At 28.1% G+C, this 18,006-nt stretch overlaps 1 protein-coding gene across 1 annotated transcript in view; it reads right to left on the bottom strand.

The window, feature by feature from the left end:
• The window catches only part of LOC136969449 (phosphatidylinositol 3,4,5-trisphosphate 3-phosphatase TPTE2-like), a 46,796-nt gene that overhangs the window by 7,449 nt on the left and 21,341 nt on the right, over positions 1-18,006 (bottom strand). The window contains exons 3-8 of the mRNA XM_067263604.1: positions 10,533-10,580; positions 10,308-10,469; positions 10,081-10,200; positions 9,548-9,702; positions 8,096-8,160; positions 177-237 (exon numbers count right to left, since the gene is read on the bottom strand). Coding sequence (XP_067119705.1) covers positions 177-237; positions 8,096-8,160; positions 9,548-9,702; positions 10,081-10,200; positions 10,308-10,469; positions 10,533-10,580 — 611 coding nt within the window. The remainder of the gene's footprint in view (positions 1-176; positions 238-8,095; positions 8,161-9,547; positions 9,703-10,080; positions 10,201-10,307; positions 10,470-10,532; positions 10,581-18,006) is intronic.

Genomic DNA, 18,006 nt, shown 5'->3' with positions numbered 1-18,006 from the left:
TTAAATTTGATACATTTGCAAGAAAGAAATCAAAGTGTAAATAAGAAAAGAAACAATGTATGAGTGAAAAAAATGAAGGTAATTTTTTATATTTTGCTTCATGTTAGAAATACATAAGATATCAGAAAACTATTTATGATAAGAAAAGTATTTAACAAAAAGCAAATTTCACTTACTGCAGAGATTATAAACTTTATAATGAGCATAATGTTTTGTATCTAGAAATTTTGCCACATCCTGAAAATAATAAAGAAAAATATATGTAAAATACTTAACATTACAAATAGTCATTGTTTTTTTTATCATCATACTATACTATATGAAAAATTTTAAGCAGGCTAAGTCAAAAGAGTGTATACATAGAGATTTTATTTTTTTTTGCAGTTGATATGATGAGATATATTTTGCATTTGTCCCAACAGGAACATATAGAGATCATTCTCATCACAGGATTAAAAAACTGTTGCTGAGAAATTTAAACACACACATGTAGTTGGAAGGAAATTATGTACATTACTAGAAAAATCTAAAACTATACATTTTACAAGGTATCAAATTTTAATAATTTTAAGCACAGTGTATTTATTTTATTATTAATTTGCTCTATGTTATTTGCAATTAATTTTTTCTTTTTTATTACTATTTATCATTTAAATGTTTGTTTATAGTTATTTAACTTATGTATGATTCTAATACTATTTATAAAGAATTATTATAACAACTCAACACTGAGTATTATAAAACAATGCAAAATGCTGGGTGCACTACCAAAGAAAGTCTTTGATGGAACTCCTAGGATGCATGCATGATTTTAATTCTACAATTTATTATTTAAACATTTAGACACAAAAATTAAAGCTCTTGTTTATATAACAATGACAAAATACATATTTTAGTTGTTAACCTTTAACTCTGAAGAACATGTACAGTTCTAAAATGTTGAATTGTTATATATTTGAAAAAATAATGAAGTTAAAATTTAACAATTTAATGATAAGTATATTAAGTTTTAATTCAAGTTGATGAAACTGAAAATAATTGATAAAATGAAAAGATGTATTGACAGAACTTCTGCAGTGTTAACAAATGGCAGAACTATGTGTCATAAATTAGTGTTATAATCAAATGAAAAAACCATTATTAAGACATCTTTTTAACTAAAATTATATATATATTTTTTGCTATAATATGCTCAATAACCAGATTCTACTTTAGTTTCATTTGAATCAAATGATAATAGCAAAGTTTTTTTTTTTTACTTCATAAAAATTGCTTACATTTTTTTATGTATGACACCACACACATTTCAAATCTTAAAACTTACTTCAAATTCATAAAATGGAATAAATTATGAAATACAGTGGAACCTCACTTAACAAGCATAATTCGTTCCAGAATCTTATTTGTAATGCAAAACACTCATTATGCAAAATAATTTTCCCCATATAAATTAATGTAAAATATGATAATGTATTCCATGCCAAAAAAATACTCATATTTTATGTATAACATTTATTCAAAGAAAATTATACAATATACATTGTTAAGGAGTGTGAATCATCATCATCTTTTCTTCTAGCATGGAATGAACTAACCTGGAATGTGAATTCAATTTGCAGGAAAAAAAAAAAATTTGAAAAACAGAAATTTCTAATATTTAATTATAGCCTTTACTTAGCCCAAGAATTTGGCATGTCATTTGACATGTTTATTATATAATGGGCTATGGTTGTAGATGTTTATATGTAAAAAAATGTGTGATCACAAGTGACACTAAGACGCTAGTGGAACGAGTGCTAAACACAGACTGATGTAGCATGCGCACAATCTGGAACTTTCCCTCTTTTTGTCACTTATGTGAAACGCTCTCCTTAAGCAAGTCATTTTTTTACAATTTGTTTTGTTCGTTATGTGAATAACTCATTACAAGAGGTGCTTGTTAAGCAAGGTTCCACTGTAGAGAAAAAATTCTATATTAAAAGAATATTTTTTAAATTATTATTTTGCAATATTGAAATATTTATTTCATCAAATATGAATGTGTTTTGAATAAACTATAGCTTTAATCATCATTAATTTTCATTAGACAGTACAGAATTTTTCCAGATTTAATTTAACATAATCTGGAAAAAAATTTAACTTTCTTTTTACACTGTTTGACAAAAACTTGTCAATCAAGTTACCTTTTTTAAAAAAATCCTATTTAATTTTACAGCTAAGAAAAAAATATTCATACTTCTTTTTCTATAAAATCATTCTTTTTAAAAAAAATTCTTAACATTAATAAATTGCTAATCAACAAAGCTCTTAGCTAAGATGAAATAATGAGGGTTGCCCTTGAGGCTCCCAATCTCAAAGAGTGCATTTACTTTTGAGCTAATAGTGCTACTTCTGAATGCTGGAAGTGACATCATTAGCATGTGTATTCGTGCTTGCATGTCCAGTTTGAAAGTAAACGCAAACGCTAACAGTTAATATGGTGGTTTCCTGCAAATAATATTGTCAAAGCTACTATTTTAAATGTTGTATTACAAATAAAACTACTGTACTTGATTTTGAATCACACGAGGATGATCTTATTGTGGATATAATTGTAGAAAAAAAATGAAAGAAAAAAGAAAAGTAAGGTCAAATAAAAAAGATAGAAACTTTTATTGAAGAGATTGTACTTTTTTTATAATCCAACTGACTTTAAACAGCACCTTAGACTTACAACAGAATCTTTTGAAAGTCTCCTTTAAAAAAAATAAGCCCAATTTTAGACAGAAAAATTCTCTTGTGGAATACGACCTCTCTCTCCTTCTCTCCTTAAAAGCAGCTTTTATGCTGCCTATGAACATTGGCAAATCAAGAATCATTCAGGTTTGTTTATATGAAGCAATATATGAAATTAGATGCAGTATATAAGAGAATAGCAGATTACACATATTTAATGCAATTGTTTTACCCAGTGAATGGATGTGACGTTGCTCTTTCATAGTGTAACTAAACTGACTTTAAAATCAACAAATAATTGATATTAAATATAAAACTTTTTTTTTCTTTCTTTTCTCTAAGGGTATTGGTGATCATTTTAATATGTCTAGACAGACTGTGTGGAATATTTTAAATAAGGTTGTTAATTCTGCCTTAGTGTTAAATGAAAATGAAAAAATAATCTCTTGGCCATCACAGAGCAGAATGATGTAAGAATAATGGAATTTTTTATACCCAAATTGGTTTTCATAGAATTAGAGGCTCTATTGATGAAAAGCATATGGCTATTAAGACATCAACTAAAGAAGCAGCAGCTTATTTCAATAGAAATAAGTATCACTCTGTCATCATATAAGTTTAGTTTGTAATGAGAAAATGGTATTCAAATGATACAATTTCTTGAGAAGTCATTTCCCATATGTAAGTGAAAATTTATTCAAGTACAGACAAACCTGTTTTTATGCGGTCTTTTTTTGTGCGATTTTTTTTATTTGTGTGGTTTTTTGTGTGATTTTTTTATTTGTACGTTTTTTTGTGCAATTTTTTATTTGTGCGGTATCATTGGCGACTAGTCTCGTGCATTTTGTCGTGTCTCACGTTGACTTATTATAGCTAAATGAACTTATTATAGCAATATTATTGCATAAATATTCAAAAAAAGATATAATTTATTTTTTAAGTCAACAAAACACCACCTGGACAAAAATATGTAAAACAGACGACAGACAAGACAATGCAGTCAAGTGCTGACATCTGTTGTCAATAAATTTTGTGTGTTTTAATTACGTTAATTAAACTTTCAAAGTGCTTTCACATTCCTAGACCATTAAGATAAGATTCATTTCAAAGCGTAAATTGAAGGTAAATGTACTGTATTATTCTTTCTATTTAGATATAAAATTTTAGGATTTTTATTTTATGTTTAGACATAATCTGTGAAAATGAATAAGGACAAAAACAAAGCGAAGAGGAAGGTAATTTCCTTAGAAACTAAGACTACAATTTTAAAATGAGTTATTTTCTATGTGAGACTTTTTTTATGCGGTCCCTATTCACCGCATAAAAAAATATTTTTTTAAATTGTGTTGCGAAAACTTTTTTTATAGCCACTCGTGAAGTTTCGTGCGATTTTTTTTATGCGTTTTTTTTAATGCGGTCCATATCCACCACATAAAAACAGGTTTGACTGTATACGAACTTAGCGAAATGTAGTTTTGGATTATTGTTAATTCTGTTCATTTCTTTATGATTTATTTAATGTTCTGAACATAACATTTCTGAAGATTCCAAACGCGTATAAGGTAAACTTCACTTTTAATCATAAATAATGAGTCAAACTTGACTTTTTTCGTAAACAGATGTGAAAAAAATTATCTAAAGTTATTGAACCTTACACTAAAAAAAGATCATTGTAAACATTTTATACAACAAATAATTGAAATTTATCAATAAAAATACTTTCTGCCATTTATTTTTCCAAAAATAATTCCATTTTTATTACTTTATACAGAAAATAATTTTTTCATGGGAGCAGCCATATTGAATTAGCGCAAAGCTCGACAATGAACTAGCTAGCACTCCGAGCCTACCAATTTCGCTAAACATGACGTCACATAGCACTAAAGTAAACACCAATGAGCGTGGCGCTTGGATGAAAGTATACAGGCTGAGCGAGCTGACAGTAAAATTAGCTCAGAAGTAAACGTACCCAAAGAAAATAGTGATGATAATAAAGAGGTTCCATTCAACACAAGTTTAAAGTAACATCTGTAACCTAAAATATTGGAATTACCAAATAATTTGCAAGATTTTAATCTATTTTAAGTCAAATAAATAATCCAAAACAAAGTAATTTGGCTAAAAAAAAAAAGACAGTTAGGTCACCATCTTGTAATAAATTTAATAAATATAAATGAATTTTTGAATTTTAATTTAGAATACTCTGGAAGAAAAGAATCATCCTGAAGCAGAACTCATGCTGCACATGCTGAAGCAGAACTCATCCTGAAGCAGAACTACAACTCATGCAATTGCATTGCTAGTTATGTATCTTCAACCTCTGTCCAATCTTTGCTTCCACTACTATTACAGGTAACCTTGTATAACACAATACTTAGATTTCACAAAATTGTCATGTCAGTGGATTCACATTACATATAAAGAGTGGATTTACTTTCCAAAACAATTTTTTCTCTAATTATAAATTTTTCTATCATGTAAAAAATAAACAGTTTTTAATTCAGAAAACTTCATTTAATAAAAAATGAATTAAAAACAAAAACAAACTTATTAAAATTTGTAAGGTAGAGAACTATACATAATCTTTCATTGCACAGAAAAAATAAATTTTAGTCATCTTCACTATTATTTTCCAAAACATTTCACTGATATTCTTTACTTGGCAATGGCCAGATGTCTTCATCACTTGAAACCTTTTGGGTAGAGCTATAACTTTCAACTTCAGATTCTTCTTCTGACTTAATTTTCAAGAAGTCACTTATGAGAATTTGCTAAGTGTTTTATTGCAATTGTTTTTAAAGTTCATTATATGGTACTAAACAAACTTCCAATTATCTTTGAATAAGATAAACATATTTCATATGAACTCTTATATTAAAACTGCATTGTATAAGTACCAAATTATACAAGGTTTGCTACAATTTGCAAACAATATTATAATGAAACTGTGTTGTGTAAGTACACCATGGATTACTTGTAATTAATGTATCTAGATACAACTGTACTTGGTCATTCAGAGCACTGACTTAGCATCCATGGCCTTCCGAGGCTTACAACCAGCTTACACTTTAACCCCAGCATGACACATTAATAGTTCTGGAAGCAAAAATTGGATGAAAGTTTGGGTAGTGTAACTGGAAATGCAACTGACAGTAAATAAACTGCAAATTCAAGTATTGTTTTTGGTCAATTCTTCTCTTCCAGAGTAGTCTAAATATAAATAAAAATTTAATAATTTAAAATTCAAAAATTTATATCATGAGATGGCAACCTAACTGTCTACCTCTAATAGGTAAGAAATCCATAGACAAGAATGCAGAAAACAAAAAAATATGTCTTGAAAACTTTACTACCCAAGTTACCCAGCTTTATTCAGAAAAAACCCCAGAAGAGGGTGAACCTAAATCCACCCCTACCTATCTCTAGTTAAATTACTTTGTTTTGGATTATTAGATTTAAAATAGTCCAATAAAAATCTGAAAAATCATTTCTGCAAATTTAATTAAAGAAGGAATTCAACAGGCCAGTAAATCAGGAAATCATTTTCTTACACACAATCCCATTGTCAAATGAGTTGAACAATTTAAACATGATCTGAGATCATCTGTAAACAATTACCAAGAACTGTACAATGATCTAGCTAAAATGGGATCATAACAACTGAATTTGTTATTAAAACTAATAAAGCTTCAACAATGCCAAAAACAAATAATTTTGTTCAAGATGCCAGAAAGAATCTCATTACTTGGTTTACAATCTTATGCAAAAGAATGCATTTATTATCAGAAAATGACAGTTATATGCATAATAACTAGATTTTATTGATGAGACTATGTCTTATCTCTAAAATTGTGCTGCTGTCAATGGCTGCACACCTTAGAGCAGTGGTTCTTAACCTTTTTACACTCGTGACCCACCAAATATTTCATAATTTTTTTGTGACCCCCATTTTCTTAATAATAATTTATATTTGTTAAATTATCTATAATAAATTGATTTTTTTATTATTGCTTTATTTTTTTATATAATAGAAGTAAATCATAACTTTATTATTTCATTATCTATTTAAATAACATTCGAACTTCACAATTAAGCACAAAAACTCATTAATTTTTAACAAAAAATAAAATAAAAAACATGTCGATAAATTGATCCAAAGTCCATGCTAAAACTAAACTAGAACCCACAACTTGTGGTAAAGATTTTGCATATCTTTGGCAAAAATATTTAAATTTTCAAAGCCTACTATTTTTCCTAATTATTTTTAAAATTTCAAGCATTAATAGTTTCTTAGAATTGCTTTGGAACAAAAGAAGTAAATACTGCGGTGTAAGTAGCATATTTGCATTTATTTCTTCTGTACTTACAAAGTTGTATGTAGGAAGAAATAAATAAAAAAAAAAAACTAAATAGGAAAACTTTATCTTTCTTATTTCACTTTTCAATACAATATTCGGTTATACATCAATTTTCTTTTTATTATATTCTGAAGGAAATTTTGCATAATTTGGCAGCCCCCCGGCAAACTTCTTATGGACCCCCAGGGGGCAGCGGCCCCCGTTAAGAATCACTGCCTTAGAGGTATGAAGGAGTACTGTACCTGTCAGGAGTTACAATTTGACACAGAGTATTTAGTACCCAAATCATGTGCACATAAAATAAACCAAACTTGTAGGTAGTCAAGAACCAAGAACTGGGTCAAAAGAAAATATGAAATGTGAGGCTGTTTCTACAAACAGGTGCAAGTGCGAGATTTGTGCATGTGTTGCTCACACTCTCCAAGATATAGTCTAGTCCCAAAAATGGCTTTGCTGTTTTTATTGTTTACAAAGTCATATCTTTTGGTCCAATTTTTGTGTTTATAAATTTGTGACATTTTCTTTATATATGTTAATTACTTATAAAAATTATAGTTAATAAAATAAAAAAAATGCATATAAATACAAAAACCACATTAAGATTTTGACATGTGTGTTCAAACTATTTAAAAATCTATTATATTAATTTATTTACCATATTATTTTCATTAGTTTTTAAGGTGTGAAATTAATTTTCCATTTTTCCATATGGATGGTATCTCTCTAATAATTTCTTTTCACATAATTTTTCTGAAAAGTTTCTACATGTAAAAACAGAAATGTGTATATGTAAACAAAATAAATATTTCTTTTCCAATATGATTAAAACATTTAAATTGCTTCAAAACACATTTTGTAATTTCTTATTACTTTAAAATAAATTCTGTAATTTGTTTTACTAATCTGACATTCCAAAACTTTTCATGAGCATTCCAATCACATAAGTATCGCACTTAAATATTTTATTAAATCAAAAAATTTTCTATTAGAAATAAAGTTTTAATAGCTTTTAAACTATTTACCTTTATTGGATTTCTATATAGAGACATCTTTCCTGATGATGGAAATGACATTGCTATCACTCTCTCTTAAAAATAAAAATTCGAACATATTGAAAATATATGTAACAAAATAAAATCGCTACATTTAATTTTTTTCTAATAGTAAAAAAGATTTCTGACAAATATTTTCTTAGTCCCTCCTTTGGCAGAAATCAATCAATAGAAATAATCTTTTTAATTAAATTTTTTAAATTACAAATTGAAAATTAATGAGAATAACTTAAATTCTAATTCATAAAATGTTTGAATATTTTAATATATTATGGGCATTTCATTTCATTGAACAATATGAGTACAGTGCATAAAGGAACTTTCCAATATAATTATTAAATAATAATGAATGTCTAATAATTGTATTATAGTGTTTGAAAGTAGCATTTTATTTTTCATTATATTAAAAATATAATTTTGTTTAAAATGTTAAAAGTCAAAGTTAATGAGATCAGAATTTTGAAAAAATTAACATTTAAACTTTTCATTCTGAAAACACAAGTGAACCTGTATTCTAATAAAAATTAACAAATTTTTTTAAACATATTTATTAATTATGACAATTTGTGAAAAAAATTTTAAGATATGGATATAAAATTTATTTAATGAGCTTTAATGTCAAATCGAAATTACTGCTAATTATTTTTAAATAAGCTGAAGAGATTTATATTAATAAAAGTAAGTTTTATTACAGTTAAATTTTGTAACATTATATTTTATGAGATATAAATTATAAGTAATTTTTCATAAAAACTTTCCAAATATATTTATGAACAGTTTTCTATTTCATATTCTAAAAATTGAAAAATTGTAATGACATCCGTTAGTGTAGTGTTTTGTTTAAAAATTACACAAAAATTCATATAATCTTTGAAATGATTCAATTGTTTTAGTATCTAATTTCAATTTAGCATTACTGTTATGTGTTCTAAATATTTTGTATAAAAGGTAAGTGATTTATAAAAGTAATAAGATACTGAAATAATAATTGGATAAATTTAGCATCTCTAAATCTATTCCATTATGATTATAATAGAATAGATTAATTAATTATATTGATATTTCATTCAATCTACTTATTACTTCATTTTGTCTAATAATGATCCTTCAGAAGAAAATTTTTGAATTGAAATAACAGAACTACCAGCACAAAATGGAAGTTCACATATAGTTAATTGGGGCCTCCTGCTCCTAAGCTTTCCATATCTGGTTTCAACTTTCATTTATCTAATACTGTTCTTGAGATTAAGGTAGGACAGACAGATGACAATGGGAATTTATAGATTTACAATTTTTTCAAATTGCAGCACAAAAATTATAGTAAAGATAGAACTGAAGTGGAAAAAATCTGTATAAATTTAGAAATTATTTCTACAATTGTTAATGTATTTAAATTTTAAAAAAATTAAAATTGAAAACTACCTGTCACATAAGTCAGATCTAAATCAAATCCATCCTTTTGATATCTTCTTTTATTCTGGGATACTAAATGTCTAGCACCCTTCTCAATGTTCTTTCGTTCCGTAAACAATCGAACAAACATAACGATACGTATCAATCGTCCAATAACAATAAGTCTAAATTAATAAATATTTATAACTTATTAATATATATTCTGAATAAGAATTTTTAAATTCTCAAAATATATCAAATGTACAGTAATATTCATTACTTTATTTATAGATAAGTTAAGAATTTTTTCAAGGTAAGAAACATTAAATATACTTAAAAACTAACCTTATTTATTAAATAGTAAATAGCAGATGAGTTTTAGAAAAGTCTTGAGTTAAAGATAGTAATGAAGAAAGTCTGTTTCATAAAGAATAGGAATTATGAAAAATATTTAATTAGCATTTTTTCAATAGTAATGACAGATTCATATTTACAATAATAACTAAACTTTAATATTTCTAATAAATTAAATTTTAAAATGGAAAATTAAAAATGTATCTTACTTGGCAAAACCATAATTTGAAGAAAAGTCTACGGCTGTATAAGTTACAGTTACAATAAAAGAAATGAGTACAACAACAAAATCCACTGAATTAAACCATTCACTAAAAAATTCTTTTGGACTAAAAGAACAAAAAATATTAAAAAATTACATAATATAAAATATAATTAACATTAAAAATTAATTAGGAATTACTTATTAAAAATAATAAACAAATTAGTTATTTACCCCTTAGCAAATATTCTAAGGCAAACTTCTAAGACAAATACACAAACAAAACAAACAGCAACAAGTTCATATGCTAGCTGCTCATCTTCACTTTTATCAGTGATAAACAAATCAGCAAGTAAAACACTGATATCGATTATGATCAATAATAGACCAAACACCCTTTAAAAAATATTGTGCATTAGTAAATGAAAAAAAGTTTCAAACAAAAGTATGATTATTTACCTGAATATTAAATGTTCAACAACTCTTCTTAATTTATATTGTAATTCCCTACAAAAAAAATTCAATTTTATAATTACATGTAACTCTTATGTAATAGAGTCAAAAAAATAAACCAAACTTTTGGTACAGGTTTTATTACATAATACATAGAAACTTATACCTCTCACACCATATCACTTTCAAAATAAGCTCCTGGCGTAACTACCCATGATCAAAAAGTATCAGAAATGGTTCAATAAAACACAATACAGGTACTCCTCACTTTACGACCGAGTTCCGTTCCGACGACTATGTCGTTAGGCAAATTGGTCAATAAGCGAGGAGCATGCGCTGGGAATTTAGGATCGTTATAAAATTATACAAATTATGCAACAAACTTCAAATTTATTCATAAAAAGACATGCACATGTACATATTATCATTTGTCGGAATGAAACTGACTGAAAAAGCAGATAGCAAGACTATTATAGTATGCTTAGTGCGCATGTCACCATTTGCCACTGACCAACACTCAAGCTGAGAAAGGGGATTCCCTGAATTGCAGGTCGAAGCTCAATTGGTCGTAAGTGCGAGTGGTCGTTAAGCAGATAGGTCGTAAAGTGAAGAGTACCTGTATTTAAATTTATTCATCAAAATTTATTTTGTCCCTTTTCAATGTAATCCTCTCCCACTGCAATCAAGGTTCCCTCTAAGCTGTGTGGCTGCGCACTGCTCAAATTGTTGCCACACATGAGAATTTCTGCACTGCGCAGGTGAGAATGCACACTGATTTGAGTTGTTGTTTACTGATTTCTCACTCTGTCTGTGACATGATTATTGCTACATATATTTCAATTAAATACATTAAATCATTCACAAAATATAATATTTTGTATGGAAGTATGTTTTAAAATGAATTTTAATGTTTATTTTATAATTAATTATTTTAATTTTTAAAGGAAAAAAATAAGATTGTCTATGTATCTGCTCAGCAAAAATTTTTTTGCTCAGAGAAGTACATGTTCTGCTCAGCTACAAAAAAAAATTAGAGGGAAGGTTGACTGCAATGCACTTATGCCAATGTTTCTTCCAATCCTTGAAACATGCTTTAAAGTTGTTTTTGTGAAACCTGTTCAGGACTCTCAGCAAATTTTTGTTTTTATGACATCAATCAACTCAAAACAGTGACCATAAAGTGAAAATTTTAGTTGAGGAAACAAGAAAAAGTCACATGGTGTCATTGTTGAATTTTTGGCCAAAAATTCACAAACTACAAGAAAAATCCATGCACTTTCTTGCCACAAATCAGGTGCATTTTCTATGAATTGCTTTGGTGCAAACAAGGCAAAACACCCAAATAATATTCTTTGTTGACAGTTTGGCCAGTCAGAAAAAATTTGTGATGAACAGCACCATGACAAACAAAGAAAACAAACAACATGACCTTGATTTTTGTCTGACTTTGACCTGGTGTTTTTGGTCTTGATTTTGGACCTTTTGAGTGCCATTCACTTGATCTTTGCACTGTTTTGGTGTCAAAAGCATAGGTCCATGTTTCATCACCTGTAATAATGTGTTTTAAAAATGATTCATCTTGAGAAAGCATTTCCTTGGATACTTGAACATGATTTTAGAAAATATTCAACATTTTCAGGACCACTCAAGAAGCAGTGCACCACAAGTCCAAATGATCTTTTAAAATTGCTCAATGAGATCTAAATGATATTGGAACATGTTCAATAATGTCCCTAATTGTTAAATGATGATCATTTAGACCAAATCTCTGACTTGAGCAATGTGTTGTTCATCAATTCAAGTAGATAGTCTACAAGAATGTGGTTCATCTTCAACACATTCTCTGCCATCCTTGAATATCTTGTACCACTCAATAACTCTTGTTTTTGATAGACTATCACAACCAAAGGCTTTTCCAGTAATTCTGTTGAGAAAACAAAATTTAATGAATGTTCTTTGCTTGGCATTTTGAAAAATCACCAGTGAAAAATTCTTTACACACAAAACAAGCATTTATTTGCAAATGAATATAGACTATGACATACAAGATTGCTGCTAGATGTCAATGAAAGTTGTATGTTAAAAAAAATGACAAAAGCACCTTCTTGCAAGTGTGCAGTTTAAATGAACCATTCCCGATATTTTTTGATCACAGTAGTATACTTCTGCTTGCATCTATACTTCTTGTCATAATATTCCTACAAGCCATATTTTTTTGTGATATCATTAATTAAGGATTCTCTTGTTGCTGTTGTTGCTGAAATTTCCTCCATTGCTGTTAATTAAAACCAGAAACTTTTCAACTTCTCTTTTATTTTAAGAAACAGATAAAAAGTATCCAGAGGAAAGATCAAAGGATGCAAAGGTAGAAAACACATTGTTATGTCCTCCTTAGATATTCATTAATGAGAAATGGCCAACAGAAGCAACTGTGGAAACTAATGACAAAACTCAAACATTACAAAAAACAATTTCCATTACTGCTTTCACATGTGGTGTGGGTATTTGCTGAAATATATAGCTGCAGATGGAGCTTAATGGGTCTTTTGCAAAAATTTTAAGGTAATAGTGCAAGTAATGTTAAAGTTTGATTTACTTTTCACTTTACCACTTATAATATACAATAATTAAACTTTAAATTATATAAAAACACACAAACATTCCTACATTCAGCAAAAATTAGAATACGGCATACAGCTGTTTTAAAATGACAGTAATAAAATTTTTATACCTTTCTAACCTTGAAATTTTATATTTATAAAATTTTATTTATTTAATATTAATTTAAACACAGACTAAAATACCAAAATATTTTATTTAAAAATTGAATTATTTTTATAGATATAACCATTATTATTTTGTAATATAAAAATGTCTTAACAGACAGACAAAATATTGATGACATCTAACAAGAATTTATAGCATTTAAAATTTAAAGAATGTTAGAATTTTAAAGATAATCATATAATAAGAGGAAATATTTTATGAAATTAATAGCATTTACTTTTATTTAGTTTTAATATGCTTTTAATATATTTTTTATCATTAAATTTTTTTATTTGAAAACATTATCATGTCCCATAAAATTAAAAATATTAATGAATATCAGATATGAAGGAATGCCAAGTGACAGATTGATTACACTACATAGTGTTTCACAAACAAATGATTCATTTGATATTGACATTGGAGTTCTGCAGGGTGAAATTTTGAGCCCATTACTGTTTAATTTGTACATTAATGGTCTGATAGTTCAACTTGCTATATCTAACTTAACTGGGATTTCTCTCTCTGATCAAATTGAGTTACATGTATTAATGTATGCTGATGACATTAATTCTTGCTGATACTCCACAAAATGTTACAAAATAAAACTGCAATTCTGGAGAAATTTTGCTGTGACTATGGATTAACTATAAATGTTTCTAAAACAAAAGTATTGGTATTCAAGAAGGGTGGCAAACGATCACCCAGAGAGAAATGGTTTTTTAATAATCAGCCTTTACAGATCGTCTCAAATTACTTATACTTGGAAGTATTATTTTTGTCTTCTGGACAATTTTTACAAGCCAAAAATTATAATATATGTAAGGCTAAAATGGCAATGGGTTCAGTATGGCCTATTCTTTCGAGAGCTAGACTTAATTCTGTCTATATCTGTGTAAAGTTATTTTGTTTGATTTCTTCTATATTACTTTATGCTGCTCCTGTATGGGCAATTACTTATTACGATAAGCTGAAAACTGTCCTTGCTTTATATCTTCAATAAATTTTTATGTTAAACCATAAAATTCCAGCATACATGTTATGTTTGGAATTTGATGTTTCTAGAATATCAGTAATAATTAGATGATAAAAGTTATGTTAAATTAGCATATAATAAACTGTGTAAATTGTGTTCAATGATGGACAATTCTACATACAATTGGTCGTTGGCATTGAAAAATTTACTAGATTGACACGGTTTCTCTTTTCTACGGCTGTCTCAAGATCCTCATTTAATAGAAAGCTATCGAATGTTAATTATAAGAATGTGCTGTGAACAAACCATACAAGAAGATTGGTTTTTTCTAGCAAAGACCAAACATTTTCAATTATATCATAGTGTTAAAAACAACTTTTATGTGTGAGGATTATTTGTTTAGAGACACAAACTATCATAAAATGTTCAATACTGTAAATTTGATGTGATCAAAATTATAATAGTAATCTAATGATAAATCCTGAGAAATTTTGTAATAATTGTACTATGCAGGTGTATGAAACCTGGGAACATAAATTTGCATTTATTTTTGCATTCCATTTATTTTATAACTTAATTACACCTACAATAAATTGCTGATGAAAATAAAATAAAAGAAATAAAGGAAAAAACAATGTTTGAGATAATATCTAAACTGTATAGGAAATGTATCATCATAGCTGTGCAAATCTTGCTACTGCTTGACAACACACTGCAATGAAGTTCATTCAGAAAGAATTTTGAGGATAATTTTCTGGAATTTCTGTTTTTATACATCTTCTCATACATCTTGCTTATAAAAGGCAAATTACCTTTAGCAGTTCATATTAATGTCTAAAAAATGGCAAGAGGTAAGGCAGTACTGGAACCAATCAGGAAAATTATTACCCAGAAGTATAAAGAAGGAATCTCTCAATGCAGTATTGCATGGGATGTACAGATATCTCAGTCTACAGTCCAGGGAATCATAAAATGTTTTTGAGAAAAGAGACACTTGTCTAGGAAAAGCTTTAGGAAGAAAACTACCACTAACTCTAGATAACTATGGTCCTTTCAGCACTATATTTTTCAAAACAGGCAAGTTTGCATAGATGATTTGACAAAGTAGAAAAGGGAATACCTTAATATCCCATTATTTGAATGCACAGTGTGGAGATATATCCAATGATGCAAATACAGATTGTATAAATCCAAAGGAAACCTCTCATAAATGAATCATGCAAGTACAGACATTTAGCTTGGGTCAGAACTCATTTGAAGTGGACAAACATTGGTTAGAAGAAAATACTAAAATCAGATGAATCAACATTTCATGTAAACAATGGTAATATAGGCAAGAAAGTCATTTGTGTTAAAGATGAAGCTAATAATCCAGCACAGTATTAAAGACAACTCCAGAAGCAACAGTCTCTAATCTCCAACTCCTCCTGCACTCATGCATCCCCAAAGGATGCATGAGTGCAGGAGGAGTTGGAGATTTACATTTCTATGATGCTGTGAACTCTGAAGCCTATATTCTAATTCTTCATCAACATCTACATGAATCAAAATGTAAACTTTTCCAAAGACGAGCCTGTATTTTTCAGCATGACATCTGTCCGCACAATGCTAGGAAAACCAAAGCCTGGCTGTAGTCTAATCATATACATGCATTCCCATGGCCAGCATCGAGCCTGGACCTGTCTGATTTAAAAAATATCATACATTTTCTAAGAAAGATGACTCAACACTGTCCTCATGTGTTAGAACAATTACATGTATTTAAGAAAAGAATGGGAAAAAATTCCCATGCAGTTGATGCATAAGTTTGTATCTTCCATGCCTCAACACTTTGCAACTCTTATTAAGTGAAAAGGTGATGCAATTCCATGATTATTAGTCACAAGATGATTAATCAAAATTGGACAAATTGGACATTTTCCAGGAATTGGAATCAAGAAATCTCATCACAATTTCCAACTCTTAAAAATGATTCTTCCACATTTTATAATAGAATTAATTTTTGTTTCAATCAAAAATTAAAAGTTTTAAAAATTACAATATTAACAATTAAATATTAATTTACTGGAAACTTTCATGTCGATAAAGCAGAAAGTATGCAACGGCCCACATACGAGATGACGCTTGTCATTGTGGACTTTTCTTTCATGTAGTCAGTGACGAGAGATTACACTCAGTGAGTGCTAACTGTCCCTATTTAAAGGAAGAAACAGTGACTTTAAAATTGCCATCCAGTCAGCATTGGGCCAGTTCGACTGGCAATCTATATTCTGTATATTTATATAAATATTAAAAACAAAATGTTCCATCACCACCTCACACAAATAACATAACTTTTAAAATTAATTTAATTTACAATTTGAAAATTTCAAAATAACTTTTAAATGGTTTTTAAAAACATTTTTTTAATTTTTGATTGATTTGATTATATTTTTACTTTTGCTTTCAGTGTAAAAATCAGAGTTTTAATTATTATTTTTAATAACTTTTATTTATTTAATTTTTGCCAGCATTTTTTTAATTCTTAATTACAATTTTTTAAATCAATTTCAACTCTTTTTTTCTTTTGCGATATAACTATAAAAATTGTTTTAGTGTTGTTTCGCACAAAAAATAACCAAATTTAAATTTATTTTAATTTTTTAGTAATTTTATTAATTTTTGTTTTAGAAACTTGCCTGCTTTTAAAAAATTTTTTAAAATTTTAATTGTAAGTGAGTTAACATTAATTGAACTATTGGGCTATCTAGTTTCAAATCAAGGCTGGCAGTCAGCAAAAATATTTAAGCGTCAGAAAAAGTTTAAAATATAAACAAAAGAATATTTTGATTAAAGAAATATTATATAAAATTATTTTTAATATTAAGTAAGTTTACTTATAATGATAAAACAACTTTCTCGTTATAATTATGGAAAGTTTTTGTTATAATTCACAGATGATGTTGTAACACATTAAATTTTTAAATGCGATATGTGCGTTCTGAGTAAAAATACTTGTTCAGGCTAAGTTTGGCGTGAACGGCTAAGTTAAAAATTGGTTAACTTGTAATGATGATATTTGTTTGGCTCGTTGCATCGTTTTCCAAACTTCATTTAGTATTAAATATGATGGAGTTAAATCATTTACAAGACATGCCCATTGCAAAGAGTATGAAAAAAGTGCATCTTCTCATTTAACCCATCACTCAATAAGTCTCCGGTCTGACACACATGGCAACACTGTTGACAGACCCATATGATTTCTGGATAGTACCAACCTTCAAACGATATGTGTAAAAATTTCATGACATTGTGACAATTAGTTTACAGGTTACAGTGGTTTTAGTGACCCCAGTTTTGTAATTTTCAAAACAATGGATAAAAAAGAATTTCGTGTGTCGATTAAACATGATGATGCTGAATGCTCTGCTTTCCCAAAATTGGCAGTTGTTCTGGAAGACATAAAAAAAAAGTCCACAAAATAGTTTTGAAAGACTGTAAAGTGAAGTTGCGTAAGATAGCTGACACCTTAAAGATATCAGAAGGTAGCATGTTTACAATTTTACACAAAAATCAGTTTGCGTCAGTTGCTTTCGAAGTGGGTGCCATGTTTGCTCACACTGGACCAAAAACAACAATGCGTCAACAATTCAGAGCACTGTTTGGAGCTGTTCAAGAGAGATAAAAAAGATTTCTTGTGTTGGTATGTGATAATGGATTAAACATGGATCCATTACTACACACCTGAATCAAAAAGGT

This window comes from Centruroides vittatus, unplaced genomic scaffold, assembly GCF_030686945.1.
Source record: "Centruroides vittatus isolate TY-2023 unplaced genomic scaffold, ASM3068694v2 contig_1788, whole genome shotgun sequence".
In the NCBI taxonomy this organism is placed as follows: Eukaryota; Metazoa; Arthropoda; class Arachnida; order Scorpiones; family Buthidae; genus Centruroides; species Centruroides vittatus.
Note: the sequence above shows the minus strand (reverse complement) of the source record. Positions and strands in the feature narration are given on the sequence as shown.